The sequence below is a fragment of the Salvia splendens genome, chromosome 4 (genome assembly GCF_004379255.2).
Source record: "Salvia splendens isolate huo1 chromosome 4, SspV2, whole genome shotgun sequence".
In the NCBI taxonomy this organism is placed as follows: Eukaryota; Viridiplantae; Streptophyta; class Magnoliopsida; order Lamiales; family Lamiaceae; genus Salvia; species Salvia splendens.
Window position 1 is genome coordinate 12,363,121 of NC_056035.1, and position 18,028 is coordinate 12,381,148.

The 18,028-nt window shown below is 43.5% G+C and overlaps 2 protein-coding genes across 7 annotated transcripts; one reads left to right on the forward strand and one right to left on the reverse strand.

The window, feature by feature from the left end:
• Positions 1 to 10,908: 10,908 nt before the first annotated feature.
• LOC121798623 (transcription factor MTB3-like) lies at positions 10,909 to 15,878 on the forward strand. Of its 6 annotated transcripts, XM_042197711.1 has the most exons (5): positions 10,909 to 11,191; positions 11,292 to 11,399; positions 11,514 to 12,979; positions 13,531 to 13,649; positions 14,129 to 14,660. In XM_042197711.1, exons 3-4 carry the CDS (start codon positions 11,514 to 11,516, stop codon positions 13,610 to 13,612), a joined length of 1,548 nt encoding a protein of 515 aa, XP_042053645.1. In that variant the 5' UTR covers positions 10,909 to 11,191; positions 11,292 to 11,399; the 3' UTR covers positions 13,613 to 13,649; positions 14,129 to 14,660. The 6 variants fall into 6 exon arrangements, 5 of the variants coding, with proteins under 5 accessions (XP_042053645.1, XP_042053644.1, XP_042053643.1 ...); XM_042197710.1 differs by having other exon boundaries at positions 10,909 to 11,399; XR_006050078.1 differs by adding an exon at positions 15,415 to 15,878 and having other exon boundaries at positions 10,910 to 12,979; positions 14,129 to 14,343.
• A 95-nt stretch (positions 15,879 to 15,973) lies between these two features.
• Positions 15,974 to 17,791, reverse strand: LOC121798624 (F-box/kelch-repeat protein OR23-like). The gene is made up of 2 exons (XM_042197713.1): positions 16,550 to 17,791; positions 15,974 to 16,347 (listed from the first exon to the last, which is right to left on the reverse strand). The coding sequence occupies exons 1-2, from the start codon at positions 17,455 to 17,457 to the stop codon at positions 16,053 to 16,055; spliced, it is 1,203 nt and encodes a 400-aa protein (XP_042053647.1). The 5' UTR covers positions 17,458 to 17,791; the 3' UTR covers positions 15,974 to 16,052.
• Between the last annotated feature and the right edge of the window lie 237 nt (positions 17,792 to 18,028).

The following is an 18,028-nucleotide window of genomic DNA, read 5'->3' on the forward strand; positions in this document are numbered from 1 at the left end:
TTATAAGAGACAAAACGCACATAGAGACTAAACGCACATAAAGACAAATAAAGAAGACGAAAAAGATTTTAAACTTTTATAAAACGACCAGCATAAAGGACAAATAGAAACATGAAAGCACATATCCCTAGGACCGAACTAGATACAAGACTGACCGGACCTTGTCTCTTACAAATGGAACTTCTTGAGGTTGGAAATATGCCATGTTCGGGGTACTTGTTCTCCTGACATGTGAGTCAATTTATAAGACCCTTTTCCCAGGACTTCTGACACCCGATACGGACCTTCCCATGTGGGTTCAAGTTTGCCCAGCTTTTCTGCTCGGCTTACTTCATTGTTTCTCAATACGAGATCTCCCACTTGAAACTGCAGCTTTTTCACCCTTTGGTTATAATACCGGGTTACTTGCTCCTTGTACTTGGCTGCTTTTATGCAGGCCAGTTCTCTTCTTTCTTCGGCAAGATCTAGTTCGGCTCTCAGTCCGTCATCATTCAGTTCTGTTGAGAAATTGAGTGTTCGGGGGCTGGGTATGCCGATCTCAACCGGAATTACGACTTCAGTGCCGTACACTAGACTATACGGAGTTTCACCGTTGGAGGTTTTTGGTGTAGTTCGGTACGACCATAGGACTTGAGGAAGATTTTCTACCCATTGTCCTTTGGCTTGTTCTAACCGAGCTTTTAATCCTTTCACCAAAATACGGTTTGTTACTTCCGTTTGTCCGTTTGCTTGTGGGTGAGAGACCGAAGTGAACCGCTGTTGAATATTCAACTCTTGGCACCAATTCTTGAATGTCTTGTCGGTGAACTGAGTCCCATTATCCGAAATGAGGATATGGGGTATGCCAAATCGGCAAACTATGTTCTTTCAAACAAAATCCAATGCCTTCGAGCTCGTTATCGTAGCTAATGGTTCAGCCTCCACCCACTTTGTGAAGTAGTCCACGGCAACGATCAAGAATTTCATTTGCCGAGGAGCTTGTGGTAGTGGTCCTACTATGTCTATGCCCCATTGCATAAAAGGCCAAGGGCTTTGCATAGCACACAGATCGGTCTGCGGTATCCTTGGGATATTTGCATGGATTTGGCACTTCGTACATTTCTTAACGAGCTGTACTGCTTCTTGTACCAAAGTTGGCCAATAATATCCCCATCTCAGAACTTTTTTAGCTAAAGCTCTAGCTCCGATGTGGCTGCCGCACGATCCTTCATGAACTTCTCTAAGGATGTAGTCCGTCTCTTCTGGTCCTACACATCGCAATAACGGTTGAAGGTAGGACTTTCTATATAGGACTCCTTCATGAAGTTCATACCGAAGTGCTCGGCATGTGATTTTCCGAGCTTCTCTCTTATCCTCGGGCAGTTGTCCTTGATCTAGATACTTTGATATTGGCGTCATCCAGTTCGGCGAGCTGGTTACTGAAAGTACCTCAGCATCATCAATGCTTCTGTGCGGTAATTCCTCCACTTTTGAGCTCGGATATGAGGCTAACTTGCTTAAAGTATCTGCTCGGCCATTTTCCGCTCTGGGAATGCGGATTATCCGAAAATAAGAGAAACTTCGGCTAATGCTTTGCGCTTTGTCCAAGTATTTTTTCATCCTTTCATCTCGGGCTTCACTTGTACCCAACATGTGATTCACTATGACTTGTGAATCACAATGGATTTTGAGAGATTTGATAAATAGACTTTGCGCTAACCGAAGTCCGGCAAGAAGGGCTTCGTATTCGGCTTCGTTATTAGTGGTTGGGAATAAGAACTGAAGTGAATAAGTTACCTCGTGTCCGTCGGGAGCGATAAGTAGAATACCAGCTCCACTTCCCGTCTTATTCGAAGCTCCATCTACGAATCCAATCCAACAGTCCGGCGGCTCTACTTCGGGTTCCTGGGGCTGTGTTGGTTCATCATTGGCAGGGCTTTTCTGTTCGGCAACAATAGGGATTGCTTGATCGAACTTTGCCTCTACCAGAAAATCTGCCAAGGCTTGTCCCTTGATGGCTTTCCGAGGTAGATATTCTATTGAATGATCTCCCAACTCTATGGCCCACTTGGCAATTCTGCCTGATGCTTCAGGCTTAGTCAAAACTTGCCGAAGTGGAAGATCGGTTAAGACGCATACCTTGTGAGCATAGAAATATGGCCGCAGTCTCCTTGCTGCATTTACTAATGCCAGAGCAATTTTTTCCAGAGGTTGATACCTTGTTTCGGGACCTCTTAATGCTCGGCTTGTAAAGTAGATAGGACGCTGCTTTAGGCCTTCTTCTCGTACAAGTACCGCGCTAATGGTTTGATCTGATGCCGCTAAATATAAGAATATCACTTCGGCATCTGTTGGAGCAGAGAGAATAGGGAGTTCGGCTAAATAACTTTTGAGTTCGTCAAAAGCCTTTTTCTGTTCGGCTCCCCACTCGAACTTTGGTGCCTTCTTCAAAACATTGAAGAACGGCAGTTGCTTTTCGGCTGCTTGGGAAAGGAATCTATTCAGTGTGGCTAGACATCCAGTTAGCCTTTGCACATCATGTATGGACTTCGGCATTGCCATGTTCTGAACAACTTGAACCTTTAGGGGATTTGCCTTGAGTCCGTCCTTTGAAACCCAACAACCCAGAAACTTTCCCGAATCTACCAAAAAGGTACATTTTTGGGGATTGAGTTTGAGGTTGGCTTTTTTGAGCACGTCGAGAGTTGATTTGAGATTGTCTTCGTAATCCGAAGTGCTTCTACTTTTAACAACTATGTCGTCAACATAGACTTCAACCTCTTTTCCGATCAGGTGCCGAAATAGCTTGTCTACCATCCTTTGATATGTGGCTCCGGCATTCTTTAAACCGAATGGCATCTTTTTATAAGCAAAAATGCCGAAGTCAGTAATGAAAGCCGTTTTTGAAGCATCATTCTCATCCATTAAAACTTGGTGGTATCCTTTATACAAATCAAGAAAACAGAAAATTTCGAAGCCTATCAAAGCTTCTACTTTTTTATCTATGTTCGGAAGGGGGTAGCAATCTTTAGGACAGTGCTTATTTAGATCGGTAAAATCTATGCACATCCGCCATCCTCCTTCTTTTTTCTTGATCATCACAGGATTGGCCACCCAAGAAGGATATTTTACTTCGAATAATACATCCGCTTTCAGTAATTGGCGGACTTCGTCATGGATGACTTGATTTCTTTCTGCCGCAAAGAGTCTTTGCTTCTGTTTTATAGGCCGGACTGAAGGATCAATATTTAACCGATGTGTAATTACCTCGGAAGACACTCCGGTCATGTCCAACGGAGACCACGCAAAGACATCTTTGTACTCTTTGAGGAGCTGGATGGTCTTTTCCCGGAGCAGAGGTGTTCCCGCGAAACCGATCTTGACCGTTCTGGATGGATCATCTTCGTATAACTGAACTGTCATTGAGTTCGGCTCCGGTGTGACTTCGGTCATTTCGCCTGCCTCTGACTCCGGCTGCTGTGATTGCTATGCTTGATGGTGCCGATCTGATTGCTCGGCACTTTTAAGCGCAATCTGCAAACATTCTTTTGCTCTCTTTTGATCACCTCGGATGACTGCAATCCCTCCTTTAGTGGGGATCTTGATTGTGAGGTGATAAGTAGAGCAAATGGCCCGAACTGTGTTGAGCCAGTCTCTTCCCAGGATGATGTTATACGGGGACCGAGCTTTTACCACAAAAAACTCGATCATCGTACTGGAGCTAGTAGGCGCTCTTCCCACCGTAATCGGAAGGCTGATAGTACCTTCAGGGCGGGTGTCTTCCTGGGCGAAACTTTTCAGAGGAAGTGGGGCCGGACTGAGCCGAGCTGGATCCACTTCCAGTTTATCAAAACATTCTTTAAAAAGAATGCTAACCGACGCTCCTGTATCCACAAACACTCTGTGGATCAGTTTGTTTGCCACTCCGGCCTGAATGACAATCGCGTCTTGATGAGGAGAAATGGCCGGGACGGGATCTGCATCTGAAAACGTGATTACTTCCTCCTTCTTCAGCCTTTTATGCATAGGCTCCTCTCGATTGACGCCTCTGCGTTCTGCTTTTAGAGACGACTTAGTCTTCCCGGCTGGGAGAGCGTCAATAGTCTGGATTACTCCGTCATATTGCGGCTCGTCATCGTCTTCGGGATCCTGTTGCCTTTTAGGATCCTGAGGAGCGCAGTTCGCACCTCTCTGTTTCTTATTCTTCTTCGGCAGCTTGCTTTGGTATTTTTTTAACGTCCCTGCTTTCACAAGAACATCAATACCTGCTGCCAAATTTCGGCACTCCTCGGTATCGTGACCGTGGTCTTGATGGTAGGAGCAGTACGTATCCTGACTTCGGCGCGTGGCTGATTTCGTCATCCGCTTTGGTTTTTCGAACATATCAGAATGCAGTTCGAAAATTTCCGCTCTCGACTTGTTCAGTGGTACGAACTGAGCGGGCGGTTTCTCAAGATCGAGACGTGGTCCCAATCTGCCTTGTACCGGTGCCCTTTGAATTCTTTCAAAAGGAGTTCGGCGAGGAAGCCCCTGATCGCTATGATCGGGCTTCTTTTTGTCTCCTCTGGATGAGCTGTCTAAAGACCGTTTTCGACGGTCTGCCTCATCGGCACGAGAAAACTGGTCCGCAATGTCCCACATCTCTTGAGCTGTTTGCGGACTGCACTCAACGAGCTTTCTGTAGAGAGCTCCGGGCAGAATTCCATTTTGGAATGCCGAAATGACAAGTAGATCATTGAGATCATCTACTTGTAGGCATTCCTTGTGGAATCTCGTCATGAAGTCGCTAATTTTTTCATCGCGACCTTGACGTATAGAAAGCAGCTAAGCCGAAGTGATTCGGGCTTCCGCTTTCTGGAAGAATCTCCTGTGAAAAGCATCCATTAGATCTCTGTAAGATCTAATGCTCCCTTGAGGGAGGCTGTCAAACCACCTTCTTGCGTTCCCGATAAGCAGCTCGGGAAACAGCTTACACATGTGAACCTCATTGAGACCTTGGTTCGCCATATTATACTGATAGCGTCCCAGGAAATCATGAGGATCCACTAACCCGTCATAAGTCATTGACGGAGTTCGGTAATTCTGTGGCAATGGAGTTCTGGTGATATCATCCGAGAATGGAGTCTTCAGCGCTCCATACATAGCGAATCCGACATCTCTCCGGTATGGTGGAGATGGAGTTCTCCTGTGATTTCGGTAACAAGGAGGAGAAGGAACATGTCGGTGGTGAGGATTCTTTCTCCGGGAAGGTGCGACACTACTGCGGTAGTGACTTTCATGCCTGGAGGGGGAGGGAGAATCCGCCGTTTTCTTCTCCGGCTTCTGGCTCTTTTGCAGGAATGTTAAGAACTCATCCTGCTTCTCAGCCAAGAACGACTTGACAGCCTCATTCAAAGCGAGCTGCTGGGGAGGCTCGGTGCGAGGACTTTTGGAGTGGTTTGTTCTTTCACCGTGAGAACTGGAGGCAGATTTCTCCCGAGGCTGTTTTCCAGACCTATGGGCTGGACTAGCTTCCTCACCTTCATCACGGACGGAAGTACGGGTATTATGTGATCTGGTATGCATTTTTTTTTTTGGTGGAAAAGGATCAAAAACTCGCTTTTATCACAGTTTTGGTTCTCTGTTTCCCACAGACGGCGCCAGTGATGATGTGGCGAATTTTTGATGGGAGTAAATGCAAGTAATAAATGATCACAACACTGAAAATTACGTGGTTCGATTTACTGAGGTAAATCTACGTCCACGGGAAGAAAAGAGGGCAAATTTGTATTGCTTGGTCTCGCTTACAGATTACAATACTGATTTGCTATAAGACTCAGGATCTAGAGAGCTTAACCCCTGTCTATCTGATCTAGGTTCTATTTATACATTGAACTAAGATCGTGGTTTGCAGCACCACTCACTAGGTCGTGGATGGTTGATAACTGCTTAACACCACTAAATAGATCGTGGGTGTAATGGAGGTCGTGGAGATCCTGCATGGGTCCACTATCTCCTTGTTCGGTCGAACACTGAGACCGAACTGCTGAACTTTGCCGATTAGCTTTTGCCGATCTGAGAGTAGAGCTTGATTGGTTCTTTTGCCGATCTGAGAGTAGAGCTTGATTGGTTGGCTTTTACCGAGCTGTAGGCTGCGGCCGAACTCTTTGGTTGTGCCGAACCGAACTCTTTGGTCATGCCGAACTGATACTCTTTCTTGGGTTTTGAGAGTAGAGCTTGATTGGTTGGCTTTTACCGAGCTGTAGGCTGCGACCGAACTCTTTGGTTGTGCCGAACCGAACTCTTTGGTCATGCCGAACTGATACTCTTTCTTGGGTTTTGGGCTGATGGGCCGTCACTGTTATTGGGCTCGCAACTAGGGTTTAGTTGTTTAGTTCGTACCCCATCAAAGACCATAAAGAATTTTCCAGCCAAAAAAATTAACCCAAACAAACACAAGAAAGTTATACATTCACATAAATTCTCGCATAAACCAAAGGAAAAGCAACTTCAATAAAGCTCGAATCCCTAATCAAACAGAACTCAATGAAAGGAGAATCGAAGAAAACAATAAAATAATAAAAAGATTAGCAAGATTAATTATTTGAGTACAACACGCAGCGAGCAAAATTCAGCGACCACAAAATCCCTGAAATTAAACTACTGAAAAATCCAACATCCTCTAATGAATCGAAACCAGAAATTAACCGATACACATAAGTAGAAAGGGTAACAGAAACTAAACCGAACATATCGCGGGCCTTAAATCTGAATTTATTCATGAAATCACAATCGAATCTAATTTGAATACACTAAAACAACAAACTATTTTGGCGTGGGAAAATAGATTTGGTTAGAGCATCCGCAATAGCGGAAGTCCCGGCGGACGTCCGCTATGTCGTCGGAGGCGGACGCAGACGTCCCTTGCGGATGAGAGGTCGTCCGCTATTGCGGCGACACGAGGGACGTCCCAAATTTTCAAATTTTTTTTAGAAACTCTATATATACGACTTATTGAACTTCATTTAATTCGCACCACTTGTATTAACACTTGTATTAACGAGTTTTTCTTCTTCCTCTCTACGTTTCTATCGGTAGATCCAAAATGGCTAGTGGTGGTTATAGTGGTAGTGGATGGCTAGTGGTGGTTGTAGTGGTAGTGGTGCGGGTGGCAGTGGTAGGGATGTTGCTGACACAAGGCAACAAATTAATGAACGGTTGCGGGCTTATACGTCTGCCGAGATAAATCGCCGGGTACAAGAGCACCTGTAGCGGCAGCTGCAGCCGGTGGTACCTCGCCCCATCCATCGTCGAGGTGTAGTACCCCGGACCACATCGCTGCACATCGCCGGTTGTTTGAGGACTACTTCGCGGAGGAGCTGCGGTTTGGGGAGAACTTTTTCCGGCGGCGTTTTAGGATGCATCGGCCACTATTTATGAGTATTGTGTACGCTTTAGAGCGTCGGTACATGTATTTCAGGTTCAGGGAGGATGCGATTGGTAGACCCGGTCACACGCCTATACAGAAGTGCACTGCCACAATCAGGCAGCTGGCATACGGAGGCGCGACTGACATGTTCGACGAGTACCTCCACATCGGCGAGACGACTGCCCGCAAGTGTCTGAAGTATTTTTATCATGGCTTTATTGAGATATACGGGGAAATGTATCTTCTGAAGCCTATCCCCGAAGACTGCCAGGCTCTAATGGATATGCACGAGAATCAGCACGAGTTTCCGGGAATGTTGGGCAGCATAGATTGTATGCATTGGGAGTGGAAGAACTGCCCCGCCGCTTGGAAAGGGTTGTACACGACCGGCTTCAAAAGCAAGAATTCAACGATGATCCTTGAAGCCGTAGCTGACTACCGGCTATGGATTTGACATGCGTATTTTGGAGTAGCCGGGTCGAACAACAACATCAACGTCCTAAATTCGTCACCCCTTTTCAACAAGCAGTGCATGGCCGTTGGTCCGACCGTCAGTTTCGTCGCCAACGGCAACCAGCACGACATGGGCTACTATTTGGCGGATGAGATATACCCTAGTTGGCTCGTCTTTGTGAAGACGATCAGATGTCCAATAGATGAAAAGAGGGTCTACTTTGCGGGTCGGCAGGAGGCGGCGCGCAAGGATGTGGAGCGGGCCTTTGGTGTGCTACAGGCTCGATGGGCGGTAGTGAAGGGTCCAACACGGCTGTGGTATCCCGAGTGTATCGCTGATGTCATGTACGCATGTATTATCATGCACAACATGATTGTCGAAAATGAAGGTCCAACGCTGACTGATTGGACCAATGATGATGTTGATGCTACCGGTCCAAGCCACGGCGTGGCCGCGGCTAATGTACGAATGGAGATATCTCATGGGAACACCGATCGGGTCCGTGCATTGCCGACATGCGCCAACAAGAAGCTCTTATTCGACCTCAGAATGATATAATTGAAGAGTTTGTGGGCGCGGAGGGGTGCACGTTGAACAACGTGAGTTTGTGGGCGCGGAGGGGTGCACGTTGAACAACGTATTTAATTATATATATATTTTAAATTTAATTATGCATTTTTTAAAAATAAAATGGTTGCATTTTTTCCGTATTCATGTCGAAATTTTAATTCCGTAAAATTGCATATTTGTGAATTTGTGAATTTTGATTATTGGGATGTCCGTTGGGATGTCCTTGGGGATGTCCGCTATTGTGCAGTGAGATGTCCTTATGACGTGGCAGGAAGTGTTTTGGGATGTCCGTCGGGACATCCGTCCCTATTGTGGGTGCTCTTAGATGTCGAGAGAAAAGAGTAGGGAGAGAATTGAAAATACCTGCAAAATTGGAGGGCAAAGGGAGCTAAGAAAATTTTGAGGGGCATCGGTAGAGACGAAGGGGATTCGGAGGGACTGGAAAAGGCAAAGGATTAGAGAAAGGGTATTTAGGTCAACCTTGCCCCTTTAGGACATCCACAATAGTGGAGCCCAAGTCCAAGGCCAAGCCACCAAACTTGGCCAAGGCCACAAAACTTGGTCGGGCCAAAAAAAAAACAATTTTCACACAATAGTGGATAAGCCCAAGCCACAAATTATTATTTTTTCATTTTTGCTTATATTTTAATTTAACTAGAATAAATATTTTTGGACTATAATAAATTTAAAAAATTGCATAATTAAAAAAAACCAAATTCAAACCAAATCTTCGTTGTATTATAGACAGGGGAAAATTATACAACGAAAATTTTATAAAAACACTAAACAAAACACCGCCACCACCGCCGCCTACTCGGTGACATCATCAGAATCCAGCACTTCTTCTTCACCACCTTCGTCGTTGAACCCTGATTGGGGACGACCCACGTTCCTCTGCTAATGAGAGGAGGACAGACCCCGATACTGGGGTGTTTGTTGCCACGGTGGCGGCGATTGCGGACTCCACATCTGGTTTGGAGGGGGGTGGGACTCGATCTCCACGGTTGGGAAGATGGAATGTTGCCGTATCCCGAGTCTCCATAGCCGGGGAATCATCAACTCCACCTTGCATTTTTTAGACTATAAAAATTGTAGAGAATGAAAATTAGGATTGTCTAAATGTGTGTGAAGTGAAAAATGGGTGGAAAATGGAGTATATATAAATAATTTTCAAAAAATAGGAGTTGGGTGGGCGCCGCGGCTCGCGGCCGCCACAATAGCGCGCTGCGGCCCAGCGCCCCTGCCTGGCCAGCTTGGTGGCGCTCAGCTGGTCTCCCCTCGCCGCGGCTCTCCGTGGCCTCAGCAATAGGGAGCCGCGACCCAGCCACCCCGGGCCGGGAGCTGCGACTCCCCTATTGTGGACGTCCTTAGGGCACCCGCAACGCTGTGCCGTTGCGGTTCCTATGCCGTTCCGGCGGAACGGTTCCGCGGCGGCACGCGTTGTAGCCTACGTTCCGTCGCCATTCCGTGCCGCCCCCGTTCCTATGCCGTGCCGCGTTCCGTTCCGTGCCGCCCCCGTTCCGGAGGAACGCGGAACGAAACGTTCCGCCACGCGCCTAGGCGACGTGGCGGCCTCCCATTCGACGCGTGAAGCCCACTCGCTGCCCCCGAGTGGGCTTCGTCCCGGTGACACAATAATTCAATTTTTTTTAAAAAATACGAATTTAATAAAAAAAAAAATTTTGCGGATGAAATTATTAAAATTGTGTACTTTTATTTTTTTAGGATTTTAATTGTGTGCTTTTTATTTTTTTAGGATTTTAATTGTGTGCTTTTTATTTTTTTAAGTTTAAGTTGTAATTTTTTTTAATGTTGTGTGTTTTTTAATAAAGTGTGTTTGTTTTTTTAATAAAGTGTGTTTATTTAAATGGAATTGGGTTGGAAATAAAAAAAAATGAAATTGAATGAATAGTAATTTAAGGAACGGTTAAGGAACGAAGGGTTGCAGGTTCCGTTCCTTAGTTAAGGAATGGAGTAAAAAAGTACAGTGGGGCCCTCAAATAGTGGTTTAAGGAACGGTATAGGAACGGTATAGGAACAGCGTTGTGGATGGCCTTACGCCTCCCCTATTTTTATACTACCCGGATTACCCCTTTCCTTATTATTTCATCCTTTTATTTTAAAGACTTTTATTTTATAGACTTTTATTTTATAGACTAATAAGTAGATAAATTATACTCAAATCAATTTATTTTTTTCAAACTATCCTAAATTAGATGGACCTTGCACTAAGGAAATCCCAAAATTTAGACCATCATAAATGTAAACTCTATCCAAAGTTATTAACAAGGAAGGGTGACAGAGATATTTTCCGAAAAATAAAAAAAATTAGAAATTGCAAATGTAAGCAAATTCAATGAATTATTCATGTGACAAGTGACATATTTTTGGGACTATGGTGTGTTCGAATTTGATTATTGAAAGAAAAAGGGCGACAGTTAATAGTTATAGGGCAAGTGGAGTGAATCAACGTTGAACAACGGCATTAGCGCGTGAAGTAAAGATGAATTGAAGCATTGAAATGAGGTTAGGAGTCGGGTGTCATGTGATACACGACCGCTTGTACTGATTCATGAATCTTCTTCTATTTTCACAACTCTCATCTCCATCAAATCCACATATTTACTCCAACAAATCTAATTTCTCTCTTTCACACACACACACAGTCTATATACGAGGTATATCACTTTTTGGTTTTCAGATTCATCTCATCTTGTATCTATTTTTTCTCCTTTATTTCTTCATAAAGATAGTGTTACTTGTTCAGCATTCTTCATTCAGTGAGTATCCCGAATTCCCTAATTCCTAGGTTTTCTTGTGCATTTTTTATTTGGTGGGGTAAAACTATATTCTTTCACCCTTTTCTCCCCTAAATAATAGGGTTCTAATTACTTCGGATGTGGGGTTCCCTAAAAAGTAATTCTTGCTTTAGCCTCGGGCTAACTCACGGGATTCATTGAATTGAACCGGGTTTATGTAAGATTTCAGGTAAATTTAGTTTCAGAGAATTAGTGTTTGAGCTATTGTTTTTTGTCCAACTATTTGGCAGAGATTTCGCTATTCAATCTTTTTAGGCTTGTGATTTTTGTGCCCTTTTTTAAGATGGGGAGTAAGTTTTGGTTGAAGGATGAGGATAAGGCTGTGGTGGAAAGGGTAGTGGGCAATGAAGCAGCTGAATATCTTGCTTGGCTGGCCTCGAACAACGTGCTGTTGGAATTTTCTCCATCCGGTGGGGATCTAGGGGTGCAGCAAGCACTGGTCAAGATTGTTGAGGGATCAGATTGGACATATGCAATATATTGGCATGTTTCTAAATCTAAGTCTGGTAGGTCTGCTTTGATATGGGGCGACGGTCATTGTAGGGAGCCAAAGGAAGGTGAGGGTGAGGGCGAGGACGAGGACGGTAATGTCCCGAAGAATGAGAAATCAGTGGATGGAGATGGTAGAAGATGGGTGCTGCACAAGATTCATGCTTGCTTTGGGGGATCAGATGAAGATAATGTTGCTGCTAAGTTGGACAAAGTTTCGGATGTGGAGATGTTCTATCTCACATCAATGTATCTTGCCTTTCCCTTTGATAAACCTTCCATTCCCTCTCAGTCATTCAACTCTGGTAGGTCTATTTGGGTTTCTGATGCGAAAAGCTGTTTAGAACGTTATGAGTCGAGGTCATATTTGGCAAAGTTGGCTCGTTTGGAGACAGTGGTGTTTGTTCCAACAAAGTCAGGGGTGGTGGAGATTGGCTCCAGGAGTTCTATACCTGAGGATAGGAGTGTTATTCAATCAGCAAAATCTATAGTTGTGAAACCGAGTTTAGCAGCACATACGAAAGCTGCTCCAAAGATTTTTGGTCAGGAACTGAGTGTTGGGGGTTCCAGATCAGGACCAATTAGTATTAGCTTCTCTCCGAAGGTGGAAGATGATTCTGTCTATTCTGTGGAATCATATGATTTGCAGACACTAGGTGGTGCTCAAATGTATGGAAACTCATCAAATGGGCACAGAAATGATGACAGTGATGGGAAACTATTGTCACAATCCATTATTTCTAACACTAAGCAAGCTAGGGATGATTCATTTCTCATCTCTGATGAGCGGAAGCCTAGAAAACGGGGTAGGAAGCCAGCAAATGGGAGGGAAGAACCATTGAATCACGTGGAAGCAGAAAGGCAGAGACGTGAGAAGCTCAATCAACGGTTTTATGCATTAAGAGCAGTAGTTCCAAATATCTCCAAGATGGACAAAGCATCTCTGCTCGGTGATGCAATTGCCTATATTGCAGATCTTCAGACGAAGATAAGGATAATGGAAACAGAAAAGGGGATTTTGAATGGAAATGAGTATCACTGCACTATACAAGACATTGAGTTTCAAGAAAGGCGCGAAGATGCAGTTGTCCACGTAAGTTGCCCTCTGGACGCTCACCCTGTATCTGGGGTTATAAAGGAATTGAGAGAGCATCAAGTTTCAACACAAGAATCCACCATTTCCTTAACTGAGCATGGTGAAGTCATCCACACATTCTCCATACACACTCAGGATGGTGCTGCTCAACACTTGAAGGATAAGTTGGCTGCTGCCCTCTTAAATTGATTTTCTATGTAATTATTGTTTGTGTATTGATGTAGTTTTGATAATCTTATTTTAATTGTGTAGCATGGAGGGATTGGTTCATTATCAATTGAAAGTGTAGAACTGCCTATTTGTAATTGTGCTCAGTTAATGCGTATCCATATTTATCACTAAATCATGACTCTTGACTTCACTTTTTCTTTCTCTCTTGTGTTCTGTTATGCAACAAGCTCTTTCTTGGAAATCTTGTTCTGTGTCTATATTTGTGTCTAGACATGTATATGTAGTTAGAAAGTTAGCAAGAATTGATTGCTGAATGTGCAGATGAATCAGTTAAGTTGTAGTTCACGATGTTATGCCTCATCTATGTGTTGTTGGAGGTTTATCGAGATATGGCTGCCAATCTTTGCCATTTCTGGCTTGGGAACAGAGTGTTTTGCCGAGTAAAAACTTAAAGATAGCAAGTGGAAAACTTGTGAAATAGAACGAGCTTGGAGTCTAATTAAGCAGTCTTTATCCATAAAAGTCAATTTTTTCGATTTTGCAGACTTTGTATGGCACGGCCTTCAGAATTATTTTGGCAATGGAGGTTGGTGATGAGCTTCTGGCTGGGAAGTTTTTCACAGTAGCGATCAATCTTTTGTTGTGAGTCTTGCATTCTGTAAGGTACGTTTTTTGTCCAATTACTTTAGAATTTGAAGATGCCATCTGTTGTTTGGATTAACAGTCATCACGAAGGTAGATAATGAAATTTCATTGGAGACGACGATTTTTTGTGTTCATGCAATTTCAATTTCTGCAGGACCAAGTTACCTAGTTAAAATAGATAGTCATTTATAGCATATGTTTGATGATAAGAGAAGAATTAAAAATCGAAGGTTTCATACAAATTAAGCCTTTTCAACTCTAGGCAAACATATTGTTGAAAAATGTTAATTTATAATCTCTCATTATTTAATTTCCTATAATCTGTTACAACATGCCAAATGCACACCTAAATCACAACCTATATATGGAAAAGAATCAAACAGAGTAAATAATTGGTTCTTGAACCAAACAAATACGAATTAAAATCAAGAAAGAATCTTAAAGCCATTTTGCTAAAAACAAGTGATTTGTGAAACTGTTTTTCTTGTCAATTGCAGTTCGCAGTTGAATTTATATCCTCATAGCAGCAACACCAAACTCCAAACTTTGCTTTGGATACGCATCGCTAGCTGCTGCAGGAGGAGGAGGGGGAGGATATACTTGCGCTGGCCGATGCTGTTAGTGCATGTCCTTTTTCCCTTGCTGGGACCCATGAGCAGGGGTTCGGGCCTGGTGGTGAAACAGAACGATGCTGCAACAACGGCTGTAGGAGGTATTGGCCCCTCCTCATCCATTGCTCTTCTTCTTCATTAAGAACTCGAGTGGCTTCATATGGTTTTATGGTGAGAAATGCTACTAGTACTATAGTCACCTAGATTGCTTTTTTAGACATCGTCTTGTTCCTGAAAGCAGCAAAGTTTTAATAATTTTTGGGTTCAGATTAAACAATGTTGCAAATAACAGTAAAATGGTGAATGTAGAGGTTTGAGATTCTGTGTGTATATAAAATGTATGGAAATGGAAGTAAATGATGATCATGCGTGATTTCAATTTTTCTTGGTTGAAAGTGCAAAAGCTGATTATTGACTACCAGGATTTGCAAAGAAACTGAGAAATTGAAGGGATCATATATTTAACTGCTATATACCATTAATAAGTTTCATGTATCCATCAATTGTTTATTTTAAAAAAGTTCAAAATCTTTCAATCTTTCATTGCAATCTACTCGCAGGTGAATTGAATGAATAAAATTAGCTTAATTTTCGATAGGATTTAAATTATTTAAGTTTCAAATATAAACAAAGTAGACATTGAAAATATTGACTTGTTAAATAAGCGAAAAATGTTTGTCAAGCATTTTGTGGGATACACGTTTGTTGAAATTTGCGAAACTCGCGACTTAATAAATTGTGGTTTGGCGTGGATTAGGAGCATCGTGTCGTGACTTGTATATTATTCGACTCACGTGTTATTCCACAAGCTAGGCATTTGGAGAGTACTATCTCTGTCCCACTCAAGATGTCCACGTTCTTGAGTGGCATGAGATTTTAGGAAGAATTGTTAGGTAGTAGATAGAAAAACGGATATCTTGAGTGGAACGGTGGGAATAATTTATATTTTCAAACTAAATAGTTTATTCACGAGTTAATGGCACAACGCTTTCATACCTAAACTTAAGTGGTCTTGAGCCAGCGAGGAAAGTCGATCGGAGGTTTAAAAATTAGAGCTTTGATGCTAAACATATTTAGTTCACTTGTTGATGCTATGTAATTCTATAGTGCTATTGATGTTCTGTATTTCTACATTATGACAAGCTGAGACGTTTGATTTTACTTTGAAGTAGACAACGGAGATGACAGTTTCGGGGAATTGCTCGGAGAAGCATGTTGACAAATAGGTGCACCAGATTATGCATCGAGGAGGTGTACCAAATGATGCGTAGGAGTGGACCACGAGGCCGTCAGATCATTCCATGTCACAACAGCATTCTATGTAGGATTTAAGTTGATCGGATTATTTGATGATAAGAAATTGGTCATACACTCGAGTCTCAAAGCTCACAACATTCAAAGTCTGGGGGAAAAACTAAATGTGCCTATAGTGATTGGTAAACCGAATACTCACTGCAACTTGGTTTCAGTAAATGGTTTTCAAGGGAGTTTGAGTTTAGGTACCCAAAATTTCGGTAACAGCTTAACTGAAATTGTCTGATCATGACCTGTTGGACGACCTCACATATACTTTGTTGAAATCAACATAATTTATTTTGAGGTTGTACCTGTGTACAGTTAGTTCATTGCCTACTAGGATATGTGAACACCTACAGCCAATTTATTTATTTTCTGTTATGCCAGTGTCAACACACAAATCCATTGAATTATATACCAACTTGGAAATACATATATGGGTGTTGATGATGATCAGATTGGGATTTATTGCAACAAACAATGATCATAAGTATTCCCCAAAATAGAGATAGATCTACAATCGGATAGGACACATTACAGTTGTTCTAAAATCTAAGGACTGATGAAAAGGCGGCTTTACAATAACTGACCTCCATCTACTCTGCCCAGGATTATATATCTGCATTAGCAGCGTTGATGACCTCTTGTGCTGCCGTGATCTTGTTGCTGTTGTTGTCGACTCACTTGCATTTAAAAGGGTGAGCAAGTAGAGCTCCTCCTCTAACCCAACAAACCCAATTGATGCATCATCACTCACCTTCTTTGGCACACAAGTCTCCTTTCCCCAACGATTTGATCCCTTCTCATACCTATCATCAGTATCACCACACCAAATGCAAATGTTAGTACTACTATGTTTTTCATTTTCTATATCACATCAACACCAAAACTAAGCACACCAATTTAAACATGCAGCAGATCCTAACTATCTCAACTGTAACTTGAATGTTCTTTCCTCCATTTCTAAACTGTAACAGAAAACTTTTAAGCCCATAACACAGCAGAATTTACCTGAATATTTCACCTCTGTCAAGCATGAATATTTCCCCTTGAGCCACCACAATCTTCCCCAGCCTCCTCCTTTCCCCTTCCTCCCACATATCTCCAAGCTCCCTCCACTTCCCGCCATTCGTCACCTCCATCACCACCGTATCCCTATAATACTCATCCACTGGAAATACGCCCAGCACCGTCCTCGACTCACCGTATCCTCCCATCACCCAAAACTCCCTCCCAATGTAAAACCCAACGCACCCGGCTCGGAACCTGGGCAAGCCATCCAATGCCACCCACTCGTCATTCCCTATGTCATACATCTCCACCGAGCTCATCCTACTCCCCGCAGCCCCAAACATCGTGTGCCGGGACCCGCCCCCGGCCACCAATATCTTCCCGCGCTCAGGAACCGCCGCGCACGCGAAACTGCCCCGCGGCGTGATCATTGGGGACACCGATTCCCATGAAAGCGCTGCGAAATCGAAACGATACACCGAGGAGGACGGCGACGGCCGATCCAGGGGGAAAGACCGGGTGTCGAAGAGGGACCCGCCGAGGACGTAGAGGTGGGGCCCCACCGCGACGGAGATGAAGTTTGTCAGCCCATACACGTGCGGATTGCAGGGCATCAGCGGAAGCGGGCACCACCACATATTCTTCGGGTCGAAAAGATACGGTGGCGAAATTGAAGGATCCTGCGGGAAAATACAGAGCAATTTCGGTGCGACCACGTAATTCTGGCGGAGAGAGATTAGGGCTTTCGAGGAGAAGAAGCGCCTCCACGATTTGCAGGTGACTTTGAGGCGAGCGTGGTGACAGTAAGGAACGAATGCGAGAATCAACGCCCCGACGTCGTTTGGGAGGCCAGGAATTAGGGTTAGGGTTTGGACCCCAAACTCGTCGGACGATAGCGGTGGAGCCATTTCCCGATCAATTGATTTGAACAAATTAATAATCGCCTACGATCGTCCGCAGCTGCGCCCGATTGGAGAGAGAGAGAGAGAGAGAGAGAGAGAAAGTGTCGTATGTACAGGATACAAGCAAGTGTATGTACAAGCGGTGGTGCAGTGCAGGGTGGAAGATTCAACCTTTTTCTAAAGGGTGCATTTCTAGAGTGAGAATTTATGGAAAGAGAAATTGGAATGGCGGTTTCTCGATCGCCAATCTTTCAATATCATTGACGAAGGAAACGCCATTTTTGTGGCTGCCCAATGTACAGATGGACGACACGTGTCCCAGGGATCTCTTTTCGGTTAAGATTTTCAGTTGCTCAGACAACACCTGCTCTATTTAGGCAAAGTGCAAACACAACTCAATTGGGAAATTTAGATTTTAATTGGTTTCCTCATTTTATATCGATAAAATATAAATATGCAAATTCAAAGCCATAAAATTTAGCCATCGACATTATCTAATGATCTAAAGAACTTCTCAAGTTTAAGATCATATTTTCACAAAATTTAACTCTATGTAAATGACTAAATTTTATGTATC